At 53.4% G+C, this 25,182-nt stretch overlaps 1 protein-coding gene across 1 annotated transcript; it reads left to right on the top strand.

Annotated features, from left to right (window-relative positions):
- Window positions 1-3,360: 3,360 nt before the first annotated feature.
- Window positions 3,361-20,272, top strand: LOC144945467 (uncharacterized). Its single transcript, XM_078873985.1, has 10 exons — window positions 3,361-3,539; window positions 11,520-12,049; window positions 14,273-14,408; window positions 14,654-14,707; window positions 15,496-15,811; window positions 16,558-16,814; window positions 17,510-17,713; window positions 17,846-17,939; window positions 18,852-18,896; window positions 19,428-20,272. Exons 2-10 carry the CDS (start codon window positions 11,550-11,552, stop codon window positions 19,601-19,603), a joined length of 1,782 nt encoding a protein of 593 aa, XP_078730111.1. The 5' UTR covers window positions 3,361-3,539; window positions 11,520-11,549; the 3' UTR covers window positions 19,604-20,272.
- The last annotated feature ends 4,910 nt before the right edge of the window (window positions 20,273-25,182 follow it).

The raw sequence follows: 25,182 nt of genomic DNA, 5'->3' as shown, positions 1-25,182 counted from the left end.
GGCGGCAAGGGCGAGGCGAGGGGGCGGGGCCGGGGGGGTGTTGTGAGGGGAGGGGGTTATGGGGTGAGGGGAGGGGGGTGTGGGGGGTGGGAGGTCGCGAGCGCGCGCCGTTGGCGGGAGAGCGCCGCCTCGCGCCCGCTGTTGGCCGTTTGCACTGCGCCAGGGAGCGTCACGAGGGTGGTGAGGGGAGGGGCGGTGAGGGGAGGGGCGGTGAGGGGAGGGGCGGTGGGGGGAGGGGCGGTGAGGGGAGGGGCGGTGAGGGGAGGGGCTGAGCGGGCGCGCCTTTGACGGGAGAGCCCCCCCGCTCGTGAAGACCAAATTGTGAGGGGAGGGGCTGGGTTTAAGGGGGGAGGGGCGGGGTGGGGGTGTAAGAGGGGAGGGGCTAGAGGGATGGGGGGGGGCTACTGCTGAGCACCGCTGATGTGAAACTCGAAATCGAAATCCGGGACCAGCGTCTTGCTTGCGTTGAGGCAATGCAGCTGAGATTGTGTACACGACTACAACAACAACAGGCCGTGTTGCTGCGTAAAAATACGTGAAGGAGGCCTACTCTCGACTTAGGGGCCGTCCATAAATGACGTCATGCACATGGGGTGGGGGGGGGTCAGACATTTGTGACGATGTGTGACGAGAGGGGGGGGGTTTGAGAAATGTGACGTCACAGCAAAATGCGCAACTTTAAATAAATATAGACGACACGTTCTATTTAATTAAATATACTTTTTAATAAATGTTTTCTACTACAACATCAGAGTGCAGCGCCACATTAAATACGCACTACAATGACAATAGTTTAAAGCGATTTTAAGCATGTTTTATTTTTTTGGGGGGGGGGCAGAGCTTTGTGACGTCATATTTGAGGGGGGGTCTGACTTTTTGTGACGCCGTGTGACGAGGGGGGGGGGTCAAAAATTGTCCAAAATCGCGTGACGTCATTTATGGACGGCCCCTTACGTGAGAAAAAAAATGTGTGCACCCTTTTGCCAATCCACTGCTAGATGAAAGCTTTCTCACCCCATTAACCACGCTATTTGGTATGGGTGAGTGACGATTGATGTGCAATTCTATATCGCTGCCCTGTGCCGCCGACTGCCCATGACGCCCAGTTTACTACCCGTCTTTTGCGCATGACGCTTCGGTGATACTGCTGCTGCGTTGGCAGTGTTGCGAAAGGACAATTAACAAAAACACTCGAACACATTCTTTAATGCCACTGCGGCGTTAAAAGTAAAAAAAAAATTACAGGAGAGTTTTGGGAAATGGCCATTTTTCATAACACATAAAAAATAAAGAATCCTTTATTATGGGGAGCAAATGGCACCTATGAGGGGGTGGTGTAGCCGTCTCGACGCCCAGCCACATTTGTGCTTCCCCATAAGCCGGTATTTCCACATTGCATTAAGATTCTCATCAAGGCTAATTCGACCGAAGGGGTTTCCCAGAACAACGTCAGATGTCACACAATTCCCAGGGCAGGGTCAGATGTCACTCAATTCCCAGGGCAGGGTCAGATGTCACTCAATTCAGGGCAGGGTCAGATGTCACTCAATTCCCAGGGAAGGGTCAGATGCCACTCAATTCCCAGGGCAGGGTCAGATGTCACTCAATTCCTAGTGCAGGGTCAGAGGTCACACAATTCCCAGGGCAGGGTCAGACGCCACTCAATTCCCAGGGCAGGGTCAGATGTCACTCAATTCCCAGTGCAGGGTCAGAGGTCACACAATTCCCAGGGCAGGGTCAGAGGTCACACAATTCCCAGGGCAGGGTCAGATGCCACTCAATTCCCAGGGCAGGGTCAGAGGTCACACAATTCCCAGAGCAGGGTCAGAGGTCACACAATTCCCAGGGCAGGGTCAGAGTTTCACTCAATTCCCAGGGCAGGGTCAGACGCCACTTTATTCCCAGAACAGGGTACGATGCCACTTAATTTCCAGAAGAGGGCGAAATGCCACTTAATTACACATTCCTGCGGAGGGAGCTGGTAGGGACGTTGGGTTGCTCGGTCAATGACCAGGGTCAACGGCGGCGTAGTGTATTCTGCAACTATGCCCGACTGTGAGGGCGGGCACAAGCCAGCGTGAGTAGGTTAAACGTTGAGTTTTATAAGGGCACCACGGGGTGACCAGCCCCTCCCCACCCAGCCCCACCCTCCCCTCCCCACCCAGCCCCACCCTCCCCTCCCCATCCCGCCCCTCCCTCCCCAACCAGCCCCTCCCCACCCTCCCCTCTCCACCCAGCCCCACCCCTCCCATTTTTGGATGCACGACGGACGGACACAATAATCCCCTGTGGGCTGGTGGAACCAGGTGGCTCCTACCAGTATCACTGGCGTTAGCTGTCCGTGTTCGTCGTCAGCTAACATGCACATTAAATTGCAACTTGCTCTGGGAATTAGTATCTGTGTTCGGGTGACAGAAATTTAATTTGGATCATCATCTGATGTTGAACTTCATTACAGTACAGTACACTACTCAACTATTTCCCGAGTGTTGATAAACCTAGGCTGACTGAGACATATACAGAGTATGATAAATATATTTCTGTATGAGGGTTGACCCACGCTGGTAAGCGGTGTGGGGATTGTTTCACCATATTTCACCACTCTGGTCAGTGTGGATTTATGAAGGAGGGAACATTAAAGTACAGTGCAACAGTTGATTTTTTTGGACGGACTTCTGCTGCTCTCCACACATAATCCCGCAGACTATAACACCTGTTTATGCACGACTGTGGGCTTGTGGCCCGTACAAGCACGATCCAGGCTCGTCGCTGCTTAGCTTCCGAGATGAATTCCCGACCCCAGCTGATTGACATCAGTTGCGATGATATCTAAATCGTTCTTGGGCCCCTTACTTCGTCAATCCGCACTGACCAACGTGGTGATGTACTGTATAGCCAAACAACTCCTGTTAGCGGTGTGGGAGTTGTGTGGCCAGAACCGCCTTTGTCTCACCAGGGCCGATGTTTACACGGCTTCACAGGGTACAGTACTCATGTAAGGGTGAGTCGTCCCTGATGTTAGCGAGTCGATTCACAAATGGGTTGTACGGTGCGACCCAGCCACCACGCCCGACCACCTTTGTCTCCCCAGTTGACCTTGGGGATAAGCCCAGTACCGGTTCAAATATCCGCCCAGTTCATTGATCGGTGAGCACGAATTGAACTCGAAGTTACCGGGTTCGTTGTGCAGCGCGCTAACCACGGCGCCACCGCTCTGGGCATATACCGCCTGTTCACCCACCACACGCACACAGTGACACGTGTGGGTGTGTGTGTATGTGCACTGTGAATTTTCGGTACTTTCCTAGACCCCGCCGATATATATAAGCGAGCCAATGTTCCTGGTTGTGAGTGCTTATTTAATTATATGTTTTTTAATTTCCACTGCGGAACTGAAAGCAATTTGCTGCCATCTCGGCTGGACAAGAAGAGCAAAGACAACGGCACTTGAACGGACCCCAACGAGTCACAACTGGGGGTGACTTCAAGGGATTCGGGGACAAAAAGCATCTGGGAGAAGGGGAACTTCCTCTGCGCAAGTAAGGCTACCCAATGTTTGAGTGCGTGTGTGGTTATGTGTTTGTTGTTGTGTGTAGTTGTATGTGTTGTTGTTGTTGTTGTGTGTGTGTTCGATTGCAGCTCACGGCCAACACCGGTGACGATTATTATGAACCTGTTCTGGGTCTCCTCCTCTAGGTCGACTCAGCCTCAAATGAGTACCTGGTGCGGTGTTTAAACATCGCCACTGGGGAGACAAAGGCGGCCGGGCGTGGTGCTGGCCACCCACCCCCTCCTCTGCCGTTCCAGTCTTTATAGGCGCTACTCGCTAACAGCACTTGCCCCAACAGTTTGTTACAGGCTACACGGGGGATCTTTGTCTGTTTTTGGTGAGAGCGGTGGCGCAGTGCTTAGCGCGTAGCGGTGATGCCACTCGTTCTGACACCGTGGCCTCGACTAAGCATGGGCGCAGATTGGTATCTGAAACGTTTTCATTCGTGGGCCTCCCCTAGGGTGACTCGGCGTTAAACGAGTGATGGGATTCTCTGGTGGTGTCTGCGTGTGAAACATGAGCAGCGCCTCGTGATGTGCCGTGCATCGCTAAACGGCACTTGCCCCAACAGCTCGTTGAGGCTATAGGGCGGGCGGGGGGATCTTTGTCTTTGTGATGTGTGTGTGTTGAACTTCTTTTGCACCGCACGTAGCCAAACCCCGTTGCTCATGGGGGAGAAAGGATACCAAACTAAACACAGGAAAAAAGCAAGAAGTGAGCTTTCCCTGTCAAGAAATTCGTTTTGTTTTCACATCAAATCGGTGTCGCAATTGTTCTCAACGTACGCGCGTGTGCCACTCCTTGTTGCTAAATCCACTGCTGGATGAGTGGCTGCCGTGTGCATTCGTCAGTGCGTGTGACACAGCGCGTGTTGTTTTATGTTCCCCAGCGAAGGGCGACTGCGTTTGTCGTCGGAACAAACGTCGGGCACGACGTTGCCACCGTGGGTTTAACCAGCCCTCTGGGTTGTTCGCAATGCCCTGTTGTTCACTCCACTGCTGGATGAGGGCAATTACCACGTCGTGATTGGGGGGGGGGGCTCAGGGGGAAGTTCTCAATGCGATGTCATCGTCAGAGCTCGCGGGTGCGTCTCTACGCAGCAGTGTTTTCGTCGACGTTTCGGGCAATGGTCCTTCTGCACGGAACATGAATTGTACTTGTGGATCATTGTGTCGATCGGGGCGGGGGGGCGGGGCATACATAACACGGGAAACGTCGACGTGGGGGGGGGGACATTGCAGAACAACATCACCACCAACAACACCAACAACATCACCAACAACAACATCAACAACAACACCAACAACAACTCCGTGCAGCGTGAGTGGCGTTTGCTGCGTGAACCCGTCGCGACTCTGCGGGACACGTCAACGTGCAAGAGCTGGACTCAACAATACAGTCGTACTGTGGGGGGGGGGGGGGTCCACATGTCTTGTGGTCCCCATTTAATTCTATGAAACTTATTATTTTTGTTTGAAATAAGGGTTGTTTAAAACAGAAATGAACGTCGTGTAAAGGGATGAACAAAAAAAATTGGTAAATTAATTGGGGGTCACAAGACATCTGGACCATCATGTGTACGCAATGCACACAGAGCTTGTCAACGTGTATATGTATCAATGTGCATTGTGTTAACACGGCACGCTACTTATGTCATGTGCGTGCGTATCAATGTGTCGATGTGTGTCCAGGTGTATGCTGTGTATAAATGTGTGGACACATATGTGTGTGGGTGTGTATGTCCGGGCGCTGTGATCCCCCCTCACGGCCAACACCGGTGACGATTATCTGAATCGGTCCTGGGCCTCCCCTAAGTCGACTCAGACTCAATTGCGTACCCTAGTGCTATGTGTAAAAACAAAAACATTGCCACGAGGGAGACAAAGGCGGCCGGGCGGCGTGGTGCTGGCCACGCGTGTACGTGCCGGCCTTCATAGGTGCTCGCAAACAGCACTTGCCACCAGCAGTGTGCGAGGCTATCGGGGGGATCTTTGTCTTTGCGTGTGGTTGGATCGGTGGGCCAGGTGGTTAGCGCCACGCCGCGCTATGAACCCGGTGACCTCGATTCCCAGGCTCCTCCGATGAGCACGGTACGGTGCAAAAGAAGTCCCACGTAGTGCACCCACGAGGGCTGTGCGTCACACAGCTCCTGAGGAACCTGTATGGGTGGGATGTTCCATACATTATGAGTGCCTAACGAAGGTAAGTTGTTGATCTTGATGTTGTTTGGGGCCGTCCATAAATGACGTCACGCGATTTTGGACGATTTTTGACCCCCCCCCTTCGTCACACGGCGTCACAAAAAGTCAGACCCCCCCCCCCTCAAATATGACGTCACAAAGCTCTGCCCCCCCAAAAAAAAACATGCTTCAAATCGCTTTAAACTATTGTCATTGTAGTGCGTATTTAATGTGGCGCTGCATTCTGATGTTGTAGGAGAGAACATTTATTAAAACGTCTATTTAATTAAGTAGAACGTGTTGTCTATATTTATTTAAAGTTGCGCATTTTGATGTGACGTCACATTTCTCAACCCCCCCCCCCTCGTCACGCATCGTCACAAATTTCTGACCCCCCCCCCAGGTGCGTGACGTCATTTATGGACGGCCCCTTTAGCCAATTCCCTCTTGAGTGTTTGGGCACGTGTGTCGAAATAAAGAACTTGAATTCTGATTCTCCACGGCGACATTTTCGCAAGGCCTCACAGTGCGTTACATGACATAATCCATCCCATTAACAAGGTAATCATAATACTGTAATGTACAAATCATCTATGTGTGTGTGTGTCTGTGGGCAGTTCTTAATGGTTCAGCCTTCATTCCATTTTGAATGCTTAAGAGTGTTATGTCGTACAATACTTTCTGGTTTTAATTCAAGTTAACACTTTCACGCGATTTAGGCTTTTTCATCCTTTATGCATGTTTTGCGTCTTGACGAACCTTGAAAAACACACACACACAGTAGTTTTCAGATGTACTTTGTGCGTCTTATAACATGTGTCTACATAGCTGTGAAGCCATGCGGTTTACCCGTGTTCTTGTGCAGGGAAAATTGAATGTTCACGTCCACTTTGTAGGATGAACGCTGAGCTGTATAAGGGGCACGGGGTGGCCAGTACGGTGTGAGCTGGTCTGTAACAAGGTATGGCACTGATAATTGTTTTTTTTACCCTTCTATCTGGCAACAAAACTGACACCTTTTTTACGAGGAGTCATGTTTGCATAGACCACAATACCTGCAATCATAATGCAAACAAAAGAACGCAACTCTGATAATGTGCACTGTCCTTGAAGTTGATTGGCCCACACCCGAGACAGCTTTCCTTAGAGCCTAGTCTCACATGGGTTGGACCAGATGACGCCAAAAGGAACACGGCCTTTTGGTTCAACCAATGTGAGACTAGGCTCTAAGGAAAGCTGTCTCGGGTGTGGATCAATCAACTTCAAGGACAGTGCATACATTATCAGAGTTATGTTTTTTGTTTGTATTATGACTGCAAGTATTGTGGTCTATGCAAACATGACTCCTCGTAAAAAAAGGTGTCAGTTTTGTTGCCAGATAAAAGGGTAAAAAAACAATTATCATATTTTTTACTGGCAAATGAGGTACCAAAGGTATGGCACTGATAAGGGGTTGACAGCTTCGGTGTGTGAGTGTTGAGAGATTACAGTGGCAGCATAAGTCGGTGTGGTGGTCAGTGCACCGCGCTCCCACTCCACGTTCCCGACTCCAGCGTCGGTTGATTCCAGTCCACGCCTAAAATACAGTGGGCAAGTTGTGGTGAAGTATGGTCAAAACCCCCTCACCGTAACAAACCCCACCCAAGATATTATCACAAGAGACAGACTGCGATTTGCAAAAGATAACGAACCTCAGCTGGCTGTCACCCCCGCAAGAGAGAGATCCCGGTGTGGCGTGTAAACGTCAGCACTGGGGAGACAAAGGCGGACGGGCGTGGGTTGTCCCCCCCCCCCCCCCGGCCACACCACCACCACCAGCCAACCCCATCGTGCGCCGTGCCAGCTGCTGGCAAGCGGCCCTTGCCCCCACAAGTCTGCTGAAGGCTATACGGGGGATCTTTGTCTGTGTAAGTGCACACAAGTCACCTGGAAACCCCCCCCCCCCATTCACGTACGCAGGCTTCTGTCATCTTCCGCCACGGGGAAATAAACTCGTAAAGGTGCCGCTGTTCCGACGTTTGAGGAACTCTTAGCCGGACTCCGGGTCACGCTCAACCTTTAGTCCCGGGCGTGCTAAATTACTCTTGATATGCAAATTATTTTGTCAAGGCGCTCTTCTTCCCCCTCCAACCCAGCAGCTTAAATAGACGCTCCAAGTTTGGTGGTGTCTCATTCTTCACCTGAGGACGGCTGCTTGCGTTGTAGCCGAAACGTCGTGAGAATTATTTTATTATGTTTTATTTTTATTATTTTATTATTTCTCTTCTACGTGACTTTATCGAAAGAACCAAGAAGATTGATTTGTGTTGAGTGGGGAACACAGGCACTCCGCCTGCCAGTCACCTCCGGTCATTCTGTGGCCCCTCTGTGTATAATAGAGGCTTCTGGCTGTTGCCTGATGATGCCGGTTGTAATTACTGGCAAAACGTCGAACTCGGATTGTAAATGTTGTGGATTGGCTCTCCAACACACCGGTTTGCCGTACGAGTAACGAATTGGCACGTTCTGTTTACATGGCAAACCTTTCGAATTGGTTGTGTCGGGTGGTGGCGGGTTTAACGACACATTTATATTTACGCGATCTAACCCCCAAAAACCACGAGAGCTATACGGGGAACCTTTGTCTTTGTGTAAGGAGAGCTGGCAGGGTGGGTCTTGTCTGGCCTAGTGCGTCTTAAATGTGACCCTATGGGTTTTTGTTACCCGTACGTAACGCACGCTATAAATAGTAGAGGCGAGCTCAGTGTATGTGAGTCAGAGAGGCATGCCAGAGACACGCCATTGGCACAGACGCCATGGGAGTGGAGCGGCCGTCAACCCCTGCAAGCCACCTGAGTTCGATTCCCGGGCCCGGCTATAAACTAAACTTAAACGATGCTTCTACGACGTTGTCTGCAACGTGCTGCTCGCAGCAGACATCGCGGATATCGCGATTTTCACCTGAAGACGATGGCTTGTGTTGCGATCGTAACGTCGTGATTTATTTTGTTTTATTTCTACCCACGCGACTTTACTGAAAGAACCAAAGAGTATGGATTCCTGCAGTCACGAAAGCTTCAAATCAAGATTAAAACTATGCTATTGTTATTTTACCAGGTAAGGCCCACTGAGCTATGCCGCTCATTTTCAGAAGGGACCTGGCTTTCACGAATGATAGATCAGCGAAGTGGCTTATCGCGTGGAAATTTACATCAGCCCAATACTCTAAACGCGTGGTGATGTTGATTCTAAATGTGGAGCGGAGAACCGGAGGACCCGGAGAAAAGTCCACGCGACCACACTCCAAATATCCAGGCATCGAGGTCGGGATCGAACCCACCAACTCCTGTGTACCAGGCGAGGTAGTTAACGTCTCACCACCAAAACATCAGTGGCGAATAGAATCTGAACCGCCCCACTCCGGGACACGCTCTTTCATCAGCCCGCACTGACCGGCGTGGTGAAGTATGGTTAAATCACTGACAAGGTGTGGGGGGGATGCCTTCGTCCAGCAGTGGATTGGCAAAGGTTAAAAACATTTTTTTTTACCCACGTGACTTTACCGAAAAAACCTAAGAATAAGATTGACAAAGTGTTGGAGCGCAGATGGACTAGGTTGGCACCGTTGCTACGGTTACGGCTGGTGAATGTGGACTCGTATCGGCTCCAACATGCACTTTGACACTTTTATAGCTGGCGGACGGTAATGGGGGATCGAGCTGAGGTCACAGCAGACAACGTGTACCACTGTCGCCTACATAACAAAGACAACGACCCCCGTGTAGCCTGTAACAGACTGTAGGGGCAAGTGCTGTTAGCGAGCAGCACCTATGAAGGCCGGAACGGCACACGAAGGGGTGGGTGGCCGGCACCATGCCCGACCGCCTTTGTCTCCCCAGTAGCGATGTTTACTACACACCGTACCAGGTTCTCATTTGAAGCTGAATTGACCTACGGGAGGACCAGATCTGTTTGAGATATTCGTCACGGGTCGGGAGTGCAGTGCGCTAACCACTGCACCACCGCTCCTGCCCACCCCCCTCCAAAAGGAGCTGTACATGCCCAGCCCCGTCTATGGGAACATAGAAGTAGAGTACGACATGGACCACAACGTAGCGCCGAGTCTCGGCTCAGACTCTAGCGCAAACGAATACATAATTGCTTCGATATGAACGAGGATATTGACGTCGTAATTTTGGCAAGACATCAAGTTTCGCTTTTCTGCCAAAGTTCCCGTTTCTGCCGATGGAACTGCCACGTTTCACTTGGCAGGTTAGTGGCGCTGCGCCTGGGGCACTCGTGGTGTTTTGATTCCATCACAGGTTTTATGCAGGCTCATCACCTGCTTGGCTTGCCGAGGTCAGTTCCGGCCACGACTAGCTTCAGTGGCGGCAGAGTCGTCGTCATCAACCGGTCCTGGGTGGCACTGCCCCTCCCCCCACGCCTCTCCCACAAGTTCACCAAGCCGCACCGATAAGCGTCAAGTATGGTCAAACCACGTCCATGACCACAATGCCACTGGGAGGCCCTGTGTATCCAATGGTGGAGTTGCTGTCACACTCAAAAAAATCCATGAAATTATCATTCCATCATTGCCGGTAACTCTAGACATACTGTGTGAATGTGTGTGTGCAGACCCTGCGCTACGAACCCGGCGACCCGAGTTCTATTCCCGCTCACAACCAAAAACAGTGGCGCATGTTTGAACCGGTCCTGATCCTCCCCGAGGTTGACTCAGCCAAAAACCCACGATGTGTCTCCGCAGCCTCCTTTGAAGCTGGCTGAAGGATGTGTTTTTGTGTTTAGATCCAACCCGGAGATGAGAGGGAACCGTGAGTCGGTAGCATCACCATTGCTGTGCACTTGATACTCAATTTTACATCCGGTTAGGACCAGATTTTGCAACAGCATCTTCAGCGCTGTCTGCATCACTAACAGTAGTGAACTTGTGGTTGCGCCAAAACATTCTGCAACGAAATGCTGCCAAGACCGAAGCCATATTCATCGGCTCCCCTCTGCATCTTTCTAAAATTGGTTCGTCTCGTTTGTTGATTGATGGTCACGATGTCAGTCCCACTCGGGAGCTCAGTAACCTCGGGGTTCAGTTTGAACGGTCATTATCCTTTGAGGCACAGATATCTAAGGTGCTCCAAATGTCCTTTTACCACCTGAGAAATATTGCCAGAATGCGTCGCTTCCCGTCACCTGCTGACTTGGAGAGACCGGTCCATGCTGTTGTGTTGTCCCGAATCGACCAATGCAAGACCTCACTGGCTGGGATGCCGAGCGAAGTGCTGTGCAGACTCCAGCTCGTTCAGAATGCAGCTGATCGAGAGCTCACATCACGTGCACCGTTACGTCACCACATTACACCAGGTCCTCTCATCTCTTCATTGGCTACCGGTCAAATTCCGAGTGCATTTTATGATACTGCTATGAACTTATGAGGCTTTAAAAGGGCTCACCCCACATTGCTTGCAGGAACTAATAAATGTGTATGTTCCATCAAGGTCCTTAAGATCTTGTGATCTCCAACTGCTCAGCACTCCCAGGTCTCGGTTGCGCTGTTTTGGCGATCGGTGCTTTTGTTAGCGTGGCAACCAAACTATGGGACGCCTCGCCACTTGAAATCAGGGCAATCAGAGTCGGTAGATAGATTTACGTCCGCTTTCAAACCCCATCGCTTTAAAGTGGCCTTCCCTCTTTAGTTCGGTCGGTTGCCCCTGGCTCTGTTTTTGTTTCCTGCTTTTCATGCATTGCGTATTGTGATCCTGGGATGGAATGCACATTCAACATTTTTATTATTATAGGGGGTGGAGGAAGAGGAGGAGGAGCGAGTCATGGACATGAACGGGGAGTTCTCTGTGGGCGCTGAGGAGGACGCTCAGATGGAGGCTCCGCAAGTGTGCCCCGAGAAAACTTTGGAGGACTGTTCGGTGGACCTCTCGGACGAGGGCACCGGGCGGGCGATGTACGTGAAGGGTCCCAAGATCACTCGCGGAGACTCCGCGGGGACGAGCGCACGCAACGGCTGGAGTACGGGCGGCACGGAAACCATTCCCGGTATTCCCGAGAGGGTCCCAAGGCGCATCCCGCAGGTTTGTCCCGAGGACGAGGGGCGGGAAGCCTCGGAGAGCGCTCCGGAGGAAGAAGCAGCGGGAAGGTTTCCGCGGGACGGCCGCAAAGCGACGCCGTGGGCGGATCGGGAAACGTCGCCGGGAGCGGAGGACGGAGTCGCCGCTGCCGCAGCCTCCGCGGCGAGGGATCCCGAGGGGGGGCCGTCGCCAGCGCCCGCCCCGGGGACCGGTGGCGCCGGCGCCACCAAGCCGTGCGGCAACTGGTGAGAGATGCGGCGCGTGCCGGGAGTCCGACGGTCAACTCGTCTTGAGCCGCTTTCCCGTTCCGGGAAGGTCTGCGGGTCGCAGGGTGGGTGGGTGTCCCGCTTACCGCCGAATCTCGCGACGCGTGAGCCGATTCGGCGTTCGTTTTATTTAGAGAGGCGTCGCAGCGCCCGTTGTTTTTTAATACGTTGTGCTCACCGCAGAGAACTGTAGCGGCACGACCGCGCTGTACGACAGCTGGCGCCAAACTGCGCCGCACGCCCTCCCTGTAGCCCCTTGTGGGAGCCGTGGTTCCGATTATTGGAATCAGAATTTGTGTTTATACTGGAGGAATCCGATGAGCTATGAAGATATTTTTTTTACAGATGTCCAGTAGGGACGGGTAAGAACGTTACAACAACAAACAACACAAAAACATGTTATGGCGCACGTGTGCGCCATAACATGTCCAAGTACGTCTTCGGAATGGGAAAGGGTTAGGAATAATAATCGTAATAGTAGTAGTCATGATAACTAATTATTCAGTACTATTCCGTCCCCCAGATTGTATTGCGCAAGGCTATCGCGAAGATGTTCACGACCTCACCTGGTGTGCAGGTGGTCGTTGGTTCGATTTCGACCCTGACGCCTGCTGCTGTATATTTGGAGTTTGCGTGTCTCTCTCTCTCCCCGTGGTCACGTGGATTTTTCCCAGGGTCCTCCGGTTTTTCCCTTCACACATTTGCAATCAACGTCACCACGCGTTTCAGAGTATTTAGCTGGCACTATAGATTTTGGCACGATAAGCCCACTTCGTTTGAGCCACCGTTTGTGATGGGCCGGGTCGCTTCTGAAAAAGACGCTACACAGCTCGGTGGGGCCTTACCTGGTCAAGTAAAAAATAGTTGAGTTTAGAATTAGTAACACTCCTCTCTGCTACTGGCCGCATAGCGCTGCTGCTTGTGTCATCAGAATCAGAATCAGAATCTTTATTTCGACTTTCAGGAGGAATCCGATGAGCTATGAAGCTCTTTTTCAGAGATGTTCAGTCGGGGCACGGGGTGAGCGAGTGACATCGACAACAACAACAACACAAAAGAAAACCGCTGGGAGCGCAACGTCTAGGGACGCAAAGCAAGCCACTAAAAAATGAAGTATATAAGTGTAATGCGGGCGTAAGCGACCTTCCGGATGTGACGTCACGGGGGGTGGAGCCATGTGACGTGGGTGGAAGGTTCGGGTCCTTAAGCGGGTAAACCGGAAGGGGAAGTCAGTCGGGGTGTGAGCGGAAAAGAGTGAGGCCGCGCGGGCGAGTGAGAAGAGGGGGGTCACCGACGGCCATCGGGAGCCAACCCCGAAGACAGGAGGAAGCTAAGGAGTGGTGTGTAGCTGCGGAGAAGACAGCCAGAAGGGCTGCGTGTTAGAGGCAGCGGTGTGGCTGCCAGGTGTGGCGGGAGAGAAGAGGGAGAGACAGCACGAGGCTGTTAGAGCTGCAGAGAGGACGAAGGAGAGAGGAGTTGCAGCGAGTACAGCCAAGGGGGGCTGTGTGAGAGTAACAGCAGCGGGGCTGCTGTTGTGGATCGGGCCGACATCGGAGTCAGCACCGTGGAGAAGCTACAGAGTAGAGACAGCCGTGTGGGAATACAGTACGAACCGAATAAAGGACACTGAGCCAGACATCGTGGTCCAGTCGTTTATTACATAAGTAACAAACTCAGTGGGGCCTTTCCTGGTAAAGTAAAAAAGAACGAGTTTTTTATGAGTTTAGTTTTTATAGGCAGAGGCTGCGCTCCCGTGCCACGCTCGGGTCTCTATATTGAGTGGTCACGCGGACGGTCCCGTTCAGTCAGCCGCGTGGCGACGTCGCGTCAAGGCTCACCGAGATCCGTCGAGACGCACAGAGAGTCGTAGAGAGGTTGGTGGTGTGCGCAGAGTCCGCGTGCTCCCTTTAACCCCGCACCCCCCCCCCCCACCACGGCCACCAACACCGCTGACGATTATCTGAATCGGGTCCTGTGCCTCCCCTAGGTCGACTCAGCCTTCATTGAGTACCTGGTGACGGTGTGTAGTAAACATCGCCACGAGGGAGACAAAGGCGGCCTGGTCGTGGTGCTGGCCACCCACCTCCTCGTGTGCAGTGCCGGCCTTCATCGGTGTTACTCGCTAACCGCACTTGCCCCACCAGTCTGTTGAGGCTACACGGGGGTAGCTTTGTCTTTGTTTGTCCCCGTGTCACCCCGCAGTCGGCATCTGATTGCCGTGAGCAACCTGTCCCTGCACGAGACGCACTGCTTCAGGAACCTGCTGATCTGCGCGCGCTGCGAAGAGCGCGTGCCTCGCACAGAAATGGAGGAGCACATGCAGAGCGAGCACACGGAGGTGAGGCAGCATGGGGCAGCACGGGGCAGCACGAGCTGCCCCCGGTACGACGTAATTTTGAATGCTCTGTGTGTGAATGCGCACGTGTGTGCGTGCCTGGTACGGTGTGTTCAAATCATCAACACTGGGGAGACAAAGGCGGACGGGTAGCGTGCTGTCCACACACCCCCTCGTGCGCTGCACTTGCACCGGCAGTCTGTTTGAAGGCTACGCGGGGGATCTTTGTCTTTGTGCGTGCGCCGCAGGTGACGTGCAAGTGTGGAAAGGCCCTGGAGAGGTGCAAGTTGGAAGATCACGTGGTGAGTTGCCCGCTGTGTCCAGGCCTTCGTCTGCCGGGCGGCATGGAGGAGGCTGCAGCATTAATAACAATAATAATTATATAATAGTTGTATTATAGTAACAGCGATAGAGGCACCCTCCTTTACGCCTGGGCGTCACGGAGCCGCTTTACGCGCGGTAAATCCCATCTCATGTCAACACTAAACTACTCTTGATTTTCTCTTCTTCTCAACTAGAGTTGATGGTCGATTATCCAGCACCGCGCGATTATCCGGCTTGCGACGTTATCCCGCGGTTCCATTGCTGCCCAGCTAATGCTGCTGCTGATACACTTGGGTGATGCCCATCTCCAAACCTTGATAAAGAGTTTGCCTTCAGAAGCTGACTCCTTTGCCTGATGACGACCGCTTGTGTTGCGATCAAATCGTCGTGATATTTTTATTCACTTTATTTTCATGATCAAATCTATCTACGTGACTTTACCGAAAGAAACAAAGAATATATTCACCCAGAGACACGTAGACTACTCACGCAAGACTCACAGACTCACACACAGAGACCCATAGAGACCCACACAGAGACCCACAGACATTCACAGAGACCCACACAGAAATCCAGAATGAAGATTGCCAAGAGGCAGAACGACTTGGTTTCAAAACACTTTGGGGGCAGCTCCATGAAATGCTTTCGACGCAAACCGCGTGCGAAATCTGGAAAACCGTCAACAGACGAACCGTCCGCCACCTCCTCCCCCTTGCCCCGCCGGCCCCACCGCCTGGCAATCCTCTCCCCCGCGCCGCCCCGCCAGGCCCAGGAGTGCCCGCGGCAGGCGGCGGTGTGCCGCTACTGCGGGCTGGAGCAGCCGCGCGCCACCACGCGGGAGCACGAGGACTTCTGCGGCGCTCGCACGGAGCGGTGCGCCGCCTGCCTCGTCTACGTGCAGAAGCAGGACGAGGAGCAGCACCGGCTCACCTGCCCCGGGCACCCGGTGGTGGCCCGCGACCCGGCCCGTGCCGTCACGGACGCGGCCAACGCCACCCTGGCCGCCCTGAGAGCTCTGCACGATGACCCCGACGTGATGTCCGGTTATGAGAAGTACATGAAGTTCCTGGACAGCGACGATGGTGAGTGACGATTATAAAAGTACAAAAAACTAAAAAATGTTTATTTCGCCAGATGAGGCCCCGCTGAGCTGTGTAGCTCTTTTTCAGAGGTGACCTGGGGTCACACGTGACAGCTCAACAGAGTGGCTTATCGTCACGTGGAAATGTACAGCAGTAAAAATACTCTAAACGCATGGTGATGTTGATTATTAATGTGGGAGGAAAAAATCAGAGGACTCGTAGAAAGACACACGTGACCACGGGGAGAGAGACACGCAAACTCCAAATATAAAGCAGCAGGCGTCAGGGTCAGGATCGAACCCACGACCTCCTGTACACCAGGCAAGGTAGTTAACATCTCCTAGCAACCGTGATGATGATGAGAGAGAGACACGCAAACTCCAAATATACAGCAGCAGGCGTCAGGGTCAGGATCGAACCCACGACCTCGTGTACACCAGGCGAGGTAGTCAACATCTCGTAGCCACCGTGATGATGATGAGAGAGAGAGAGACACGCAAACTCCAAATATACAGCAACAGGCGTCAGGGTCAGGATCAAACCCACGACCTCCTGTACACCAGGCGAGGTAGTCAACATCTCCTAGCCACCGTGATGATGATGAGAGAGAGACACGCAAACTCCAAATATACAGCAGCAGGCGTCAGGGTCAGGATCGAACCCACGACCTCGTGTACACCAGGCGAGGTAGTCAACATCTCCTAGCCACCACGGCGCCCCTAACGGCGCGACGCTGCCGCCCGCAGACGAAGATGATGAGGGGAGCCTGTTGGGCGGCAGCGCGTTGGCCTCCAGCCTGCGGGGGATGATGACGGCGGCGGCAGCGGCGGCCCAGTTCACCACGCCGGGGCTGCCATCCTTCACGCAGGGAGGGGGGGGCGCGGAGGAGGAGGAGGAGGAGGGGGGAGAGGCCACACAGCTCCTCCTGGAGGACGACCAGGAGCTGCTGCCGTGCGAGTTCTGCTCCAAGCCGGTGCCGGCGCACGAGCTGGTGCTGCACCAGGTGAGAGGGGGGGGGGGAGGTGTGAGGGGGGAGGCTCGGGTTGGATGCATGGGGGACGCATGATGGAACGCGAGGACATGCATGCACCAACGCAAAGATCACCTCTCGTGTCGTCGTTCACAGACTGTTGGGGCTGTTAGCGAGCAGCACCTGTGAAGGCCGGCACTGTGGCACACGAGGGGATGGGTGGCCCAAGCCATGCTCGGCCGCCTTTGTCTCCCCCAGTGGCGATGTTTACTACACACCGCACCAGGTGCTCATTTGAGGCTTGAGTTGGCGAGGTGTTAACTTCCTCGCCTGGTGTACAAGAGGTCGTGAGTTCAATCCCGACCCTGACGCCTGTTGCTGTATATTTGGATGTTCTCCCCGGATCCTCCGGTTTTTATCCCTCCACGTTTCGAATGAACGTCACCACGCGTTCAGAGTGTTTGGCTGCTGCTATACATTTACACGTGATGAGAGCCACTTCGTTGAGCTATCATTGCTGATGGCCAGGCCAGTTCTGAGAAAGAGCTACACAGCTCAGTGGGGCCTTACCTCGTAACATGACAATAATAATTTCATAATTCACAGTTTTTTGTAATAGTTTTCAGTTGACCTACAGATGCACTCATCAGGCTACACCCTGAACGGTGAGCATTCACGTTGCCTTGAGCCGCCCTCCCTTCCTCCCTCCCCGACCCGCCCTGTCGCAGAGTGGATGCAACCCGGACGTCGCTCACGCCCGAGTTCGATACTCGAACGGGGTGCCAACCTCAGGTCCCTCGCCGCGGCCGGCAACAGCAGCAGCAGGAGCAGTAGGAGCAGCAGCAGCAGCAGCAGCGCAGCCTCCGGGCGAGCAGCTGCCGTGCCAGTACTGCTACGAGCCCGTGGCGGCGCCCCTGCTGCAGGCTCACCAGGTGTGTGTGTGTGCGCCCATTAGGTCTCATTTGAGGCTGAGTCGACCTAGGGGAGGCCCACAAAGACAGATTCCCCCCCCCACCACCAACAGTCTCTTAACGCTAAATGGGGGATCTTTGTCTTTGTTGCAGGATCGGTGTCTGAAGGAGCAGGAGAGTGCTTTCGCAAGGCTTCGTAATCAGCACCCAGTGTGGGCGCCCAGCAAGGAGGAGCCCGAGCCGCTGGGTAAATTAGCAAGCGCCTAACGACCTGGAAATTAAAATGGATTCTTAGCTTTCGCGTGTGCAGGCGGTGTAACTGCACCACCCGTGGTAGTGTAGCGGTTGGCGTGCTGCGTTACGAACCCGGCGACCCGAGTTCGTCACCGGTGACGATTATCTGAACCGGTCCTGGGCTTCCCTTAGGTTGACTCCGCCTCAAATGAATACCTGGTGCGGTGTATAACATCACCACTGGGGTGACAAAGGCAGGCAGGCGTGGAGTTGGCCACCCACCTCCTCGTGTGCTGTGCCGGCCAAACATCGGTGCTGCTAACAGCACTTGCCCTAACGGGTTTTTGCAGGCTACACGGGAATTTTTGTCTTTGTGTTTAGCACAGTAAGGGGGGACCACAGGTGGTGCATCTACCAGTGGTCATCTCAGTCAGTCAACCCATGGCACCTGCTGGGTCTGTCCCGTGACCTCCTGCCAGCAGAGAGCCTTCGACGCTTCACGTGGCCTCAAAGTGCACCTGGCCTGGCACAGGCGCCGTGGTGACGCCATCTTCACTTGGTGGCGAATGGCGGTTGTTGCCGTGCAGGAGCGGGAGTGTGGTGCAGGGGGAGTGGCGGTGCAGTGGTGAGCGCTGCACTGCGCTACGAACCTGGTGACCTGAGTTACATTACTGCTCGCGACCAATAACAGTGACGAATATTCGAACCGGTCCCGGGCTTCCCCGAGGTCGACTCGGTGTTAAACGAGTACCAGGTGTAGTAGACATCGCCACGAGGGGAGACAAAAGCAGCCGGGCGCGGTTCTGGCCACACCACCCCGGCGTGCGCCGTGCCGGCCTTCGTAGGCGCTGCTCACGAACAGCACTTGCCCCAACAGTCTGTTAGAGGCTACGAGGGGACCTTTTGTCTTTGTCTACTCCTGCAGACATCGGGGTGACGACGGAAGCAGCAACGCCGGTCGCCGATGAAGGTGAGAGACGCGTCGCCTTGAATTGAGGGGTTCATTGTCTCGGGTTCGTTACACGTTCGGGATTTCTAGACTCTGCGGCGATGTTTGTGTGTTCGCGTGCTGGGATACAAAAAAGTATAAACGGTCTGTTCTCCTATATCGCCGCGTGGTGTTTTCACGACGCGAATTGGATAGAACGCGATCGAGTGAACGTTACTACGTCGCAGGAATACGCGGTCGTGCGGCTGCCTTGGCAGAGCGTCATCGCACGAGGCCTCGGGATGCTGCTGGATGCTGCCCAACACGCACCTCGGTCTTTGTTCAGGCCCTGCGTACGCACCTCACGCGTTTTATATATATATCATTTATAGTAACGCGATTTTTCCACAAGGGGTTGTTCTTCAGGAGCACAACTACTACTGCCGCGTTCTCGGAGAACAGACCGTACAGAGTAAGAGCGAGGGGTGGGGGCCTTGGGGTGCCTATTAGAGAATTTGGTGCTGCCTCGACGGCGACTCTGATGCCCGGCGCTGTGCGGATGTTTGCCTGCAGAGATGACGGAGATGGCGCCCTCCTTGTCAAGCGCAGGTAACTCGCTGCCCGGCTCGCTGGAACGTCCCCAACGTGCAAGGTTCACGATGCCGCCTTCAGTTGTTACTCGGAGCCGAGTCAACGTCGAGCGGAACCCTCCCCCCACCGCACCCCCACACCCCCGGCGGACATCCTGAGCCGCTGGCGGAAATTCCACGTTCCCACGATTGCATTGGGGCGGCGACGCGGGGCCCAGCCGTTGGCGCGCCTGCCGGCCGGTGCAGCGATTTGCCGTTCAAGCCTCTTGGGGCGCCCCGGGTTGACGCTGCGGGGGCCGTTCTGTTGAAGTTCGCGTGGCGTTATTCTGAGTTAAGAACAAAAACGATATTTTAACGATCGAGATGGGCTGAGATCGTTACATATCGGGCTGGTCCGTGCGTACGTGCACGCGTACGCACCTCGAATAACCGCCGCTGGTTTGCCCTCGAGGGGAGGCTCGTTTCCACTGACGACCGCCGAGGCCGAAACGGGCAGCGTCGGTGACGCGACCGGCGGTCGGAACGTCGTCTTTTGGACTCCGTGTGTGAGTGGCGCGTTTTGACCGCAGCTGGCTGGTGGCCGAGGCTATTGGCCAGGTGGCAGGCGAAGGAGAAGTCGCGCGCGTGGTCACGTCCCCCGTGGAGAAGGAGCGGTGGAATCGCCTCGCGTGCAGGTGCCGGAGAACGGAGCGTCGCGTCGGGAGCCGTTTCGGAATGGACGGTGGCGGTGACTTGCGGGTTGGGGGGGGGAGCGAGAGAGGGGCCTTCATCCAGCAGTGGATGGATCGTGGCCGCTGACGATGATAGTTAATGTTTGTGTCCTGAGTAAATGGGCTTTTGTGTTTTGTTTCTGCAGATGCCGCAGAAACTTCCGTTTCACCAGGAGGTGATGCGAGATTTTTTAAATAAATGTTTGTTTAGTTTTTTTCTAATCTCTTGACGATTCCTCTCGTTCCTCGCTCCTGACGCCAATTTTACGAATCGCCTTTCTCGTCTCTCCACCCCTGAGCTGTGCGGCCGTGATCACCACCCAGAACAGAACCACGGGGACACTCGCAACCACTCGACGCCCCATTCACAGAGAGGAAGGAGGCATCGTCACAGCAGCGATGATTCGCAACTCCGCGATTATCCGGCTCATCAACCACCTCATTGTTGCTCTACCTCAACATCAATCGTAGAAGACAGATCTATGGTTTTACACTAAGACCCATGGACTGACATAGAGACCCATGGATTCACACAGAGATCTACACCACCGCATGGGGGTGGCGGCGGTGGTGGTGGCGGTGGTGGTGGTGGTGGCAGTGGTGGTGGCGGTGGTGGCGGTGGTGGTGGTGGCGGTGGTGGTGGCGGTGGTGGTGGTGGTGGCGGTGGTGGCGGTGGTGGTGGTGGTGGTGGCGGTGGTGGCGATGGTGGCGGTGGTGGTGGCGGTGGTGCAGCGTCACGAGTCGACATTATCATCACGAACTGCCACCGGGCAGTGCCATCGCGCGCTTGCCCTGCACTCTGCGTTTGGTTGTGATGGGGGGGGGCAGGCAAATACCTAAATGATCTATCTTGACCTTCGCGGGTTTTAAGAGCCTTTGTATAAACTGGGCAACTCGGTGAACTCTTGAACCCTGCAACACTTTTGATGTTGTCTGCCCGCCCAGTCGCCCCTGAAAAAGAGCTTCTCAGAGGGGCTTTACTCGGTGGGAAACAAACTTCGGATTCTTCTGAACTTTGCCCCAAATTCCCCAGAGGGAGACTAAGAATCACGCACCTCAACAATCACCGTTGTAATTATTGTTGAACTGGCCAATGGTGTTCATGATAATCATAATAATAATCGCCGCTTATCGTCAACGCTATCGTCATCGTTCATGGTCATCACCACCGCCGCCCGTGGCAACGACAACGTGCAAAGGTGTGCAGGAAGGCACGAGGCCCCACAATGTCGTGCACGAATGTCACGTGGACACCACGGTTTAGGCTTTGAGGGGTCGAAGGCTAATGACAATAATGATGCGTTCTTATGACGTATTGCAAATGTGTACTATGAACTCATCAAGCATTTATTTTCTCATGTAAAAGTAACGAATTCGCCTCTCGAGGTCAATTCGCACACCATGAATCATTCACTCCACTCATTTATTTAAGCAAATAACATGGCCGACGACGTCGTTTACTGTTCACGCCCGCGTGAATGTTTTTGTTTTTATCTCGCTGCAGATGTGAAGGAGATGGAAACGTCCGCTCCGCTTGAAGGTAAGGCGAGGACTTATATGCGCACATGCATAATATACAGTGTGTCCTTTAAGTCCATATCTATTTTAAAACCAAAACTATGTTTATTTTTCTTGGTTTTTTCGGTAAAGTCACGTAGAAGGGAAATAAAATAAAAATAGAAACTTTTTTCAAATTTTCTTGCTGTGGATTTCACACCTGATGAGGATTGCTTGTGTTGCAGTCGAAACGTCGTGAGAATTTTATTGTTTTATATATTTATTATTTTATTATTTCCCTTCTACGTGACTTTTACCGAAAGAACCAAGAATAGGAATCCCTGCAGTCACGAAAGCTTTAAATCAAAATTTATGTTCATTTTACCAGGTAAGGCTGTGTAGCTCTTTTTCAGAAGCGACCTGGCCTATCACAGATGATAGCTCGACGAAGTGGGCTTATCATCATCACGTGGACATCTATAGCAGCAGCCAAATACTCTGAAACACGTGGTGACGTTGATTCTAAATGTGGAGGGGAAACCCGCAGGAAAAATCCACGCGCCCACGGGGAGAGTGACACGCAGACTCCAAATATACAGCAGCAGGCGTCAGGGTCGGGATCGAGATCGAACCCACAACCTCCTGTATACCAGGCGAGGTAGTCAACATCTCCTAGCCACCGTGATGATGATGAGAGAGAGAGACACGCAAACTCCAAATATACGGCAGCAGGCGTCAGGATCGGAATCGAGCCCACGACCTCCTGTATGCCAGGCGAGGTAGGTTGGGTTGAGAAACGAATGAACGAAGGGTCCTGAAAAGAGACATATATATATACCATTAGTTCAATAAACATTGATCGGGATTCTTATGTACTGCGGCTAATTTAACTGTTGTTTCACTGCCCTTGATTCACCGCCACCGTCCCCGCGGTCCCCTCTCTCAGACCCAGGCTCCGCGTTTTAGCCGACGGCTTCGGGAGGACGAGTTCCGAGCGGAGTGCACTGGAGGAGTCAACGCGCGAGACGAGGGGATGCCGGGTGTCTGGGGTTGTGAACTGTGAACCGCGGCCGCGTGTCACGAGCTGTGACCTGTGAGTCGGAGCCCCTCGCGATGTTTCTTTGTTTCGCACTATGGTGGGGCGGCTTTCAGATGCACTCTCTTCTATTAGTGCGTCAGCCTCAACGTGAACCCACAGCCTCAACACTGACCCACAGCCTCAACACTGACACACAGACTCAACACTGACCTACAACCTCAACACTGACACAGCCTCAACATTGACACACAGTCTCAACACTGACCCACAGCCTCAACACTGACACAGTCTCAACACTGACACACAGCCTCAACACTGACCCACAGCCTCAACATTGACACACAGTCTCAACACTGACACACAGCCTCAACACTGACCCACAGCCTCAACACTGACCCATGTTGCAATCTTGAATGAATCAAATTTTTTATCAAAAAAATGCACATAATCACAACTGTCATATATCAAAGGCCTCTTTTGAATCGGGCTTTGTACAGTTAATATTTACACGTGAGCATCATTGTCCAAGCCAAAGCACCTTCATGGTTCTGTATGGAAAGGGAGTAAGGATTCTGTATTTAGATAATTGTAATTCGTATACTGTATATCTAGAGGTTTGTATTGATTGGTACGAGGGTTTCCGTATTGCATGAGATGCGATCTGTATATCGGGTGAGAGGAGGGATGCGTGCGGGACGAGACGGCTGTTTTGTGCCAGCCCAGGCAACGGGTTGAGTGTTGGATGTGACGAAAGTTCCGTCCTCTCCGTAGCGTGTGGCAAGTATGTGAAAAGCACACGCCCAAGTTTAAGGCTGCAGTTCTGCACTGGATGTGTCGGATGGGGAATTGCGTCGGACCAATCAGAAGGGATGCGGGTTCCGTATGGGATGAGGCAGGTTTTGCCTCGGATGAGACGAGGCTTTTGTATCGTACAAAATGTAACACATTTTTGTTCATGTAACGTTAAAGACCTTTCCGCTTCTTGATGCTCACCGTAAGGTTACTGTTAACGCAATGATGTTGCCGCTCTGCCCGTACCGAGTGTACGTACGAATGTTGAACTTTCTTTCGCACCGTACGTAGCAAACCGTGAAGAAACAACTGTTGTTAGCGAGCACCTGTTAGGGGGTGGAATGGCACACGGAGTGGCGTCGCGTAGCCATTACACGCAACCTCGGCCCTTTTTTACTTGACCAGGTACGGCCCCCTGAGCGATGTCGCTCTCTCTCGGAAGAGACCGTTGCTACCACAGATGATAGCTCAACGAAGCGGCTGATCACGTGGACATTTGAACCTCATGGCGGGACCCCGGGGTCCCATAAGCCCCCGGCTCTCCCATAAACTGCGTTGCGACGTCATTTACGGCTGTTGAAGGCGAACGATGTGGGGATCTGTTCCTCTGGACGAGCTCTACACGATGCGCTAATCAAATTTTGAACGTTTTGTTTACAACTACGGCAATTTTGGCAACAGCGGGTGCTTGGTGAAGAACGAGAGGATTGATTTCTGGTGGGTCGCGGCGTTTATGTGAGCAGTGTGGGACGGAGTCGCCAAAAATAAATAAATTAATTACGATTTTCACTTCCGTTTATTCGGGACCCCAGGATCCCGCCATGAGGTTTATTTATAGCAGCCAAACACTCTAAACGCATGTTTCGAAATGTGGAGGGAGAAACCGATGGATCCGGAGAAAAATCAACGCAGCTGCGGGGAGAGAGACACGCAAAACTCTAAATATTCAGCAGCAGGCGTCAGGATCGGGATCGAAGCCACGACCTCCTGCACGCCAGGCGAGGTAGTCAACATCTCCTAGCCACCGTGGCGCCCTCATCCAGTTTTTAATCCAGTCTGGTCACCGATAGCTGCACAAACACCACCGCAGTAAATCTGGTGCTGCACTTAATCTGGCTGAAGTTGCAGCTCTGGCGAGAAGGAGCGGTGCTCCTGCTCGTGCCGGGGATCACCGGAACGAGGAACTCTCGGAGGTTCCATCCGCGGCTTCCTCTTCCGCGGGGCCCGTTTTTTCTCTGAGAGATGCGAGTGGATTCTTCGTCTCGTACGTCGTGTCACGTGTGCACGTGGAACTTGTGTCGCGCCGCACGTAGCCAACCGTGCTCATCGGAGGTGCGGGGAGGTGGGACAACAAACTCGACACAAACAGCCCCGACAGCCCCGACAGCCCCCCACGACAGCCCCCTACTACAGCCCCCCACTACAGCCCCCCACCCCCAGCCACGACGCCGACAGCCCCCTACTACAGCCCCCCAGCCATCCACTGCCCCCCACCCCCGGGCTTAGTGTCCCAGCACCGCGTGTTTGCTCTCATGGACCGATTCTCGTCCAAGGTGGTGGTGGTGATTCATGTTGCGCTGATTGTTGTTATTCGTTCGGCTGGGCTTTAATCGATGGGGAAAGTGGCACATTTGGGGGGGTGCTCGTTTGTTCGCTCGCTTTAAATAAAAGATGATGATTATGAAACGGTACTGTGTTAA

Source organism: Lampetra fluviatilis, chromosome 37 (assembly GCF_964198595.1).
Source record: "Lampetra fluviatilis chromosome 37, kcLamFluv1.1, whole genome shotgun sequence".
NCBI classification, from domain to species: Eukaryota; Metazoa; Chordata; class Hyperoartia; order Petromyzontiformes; family Petromyzontidae; genus Lampetra; species Lampetra fluviatilis.
Note: the sequence above shows the minus strand (reverse complement) of the source record. Positions and strands in the feature narration are given on the sequence as shown.

What these genes read in the sequence shown, in the direction of transcription:
- LOC144945467 (XM_078873985.1), top strand. Translation starts at nt 11,550, where the DNA reads ATGGACATGAACGGGGAGTTCTCTGTGGGCGCTGAGGAGGACGCTCAG. An exon ending in GTTCCTGGACAGCGACGATG is followed by an intron (nt 15,812 to 16,557) that starts GTGAGTGACGAT and finishes TGCCGCCCGCAG; the next exon opens with ACGAAGATGATGAGGGGAGC. An exon ending in CCCTGCTGCAGGCTCACCAG is followed by an intron (nt 17,714 to 17,845) that starts GTGTGTGTGTGT and finishes TCTTTGTTGCAG; the next exon opens with GATCGGTGTCTGAAGGAGCA.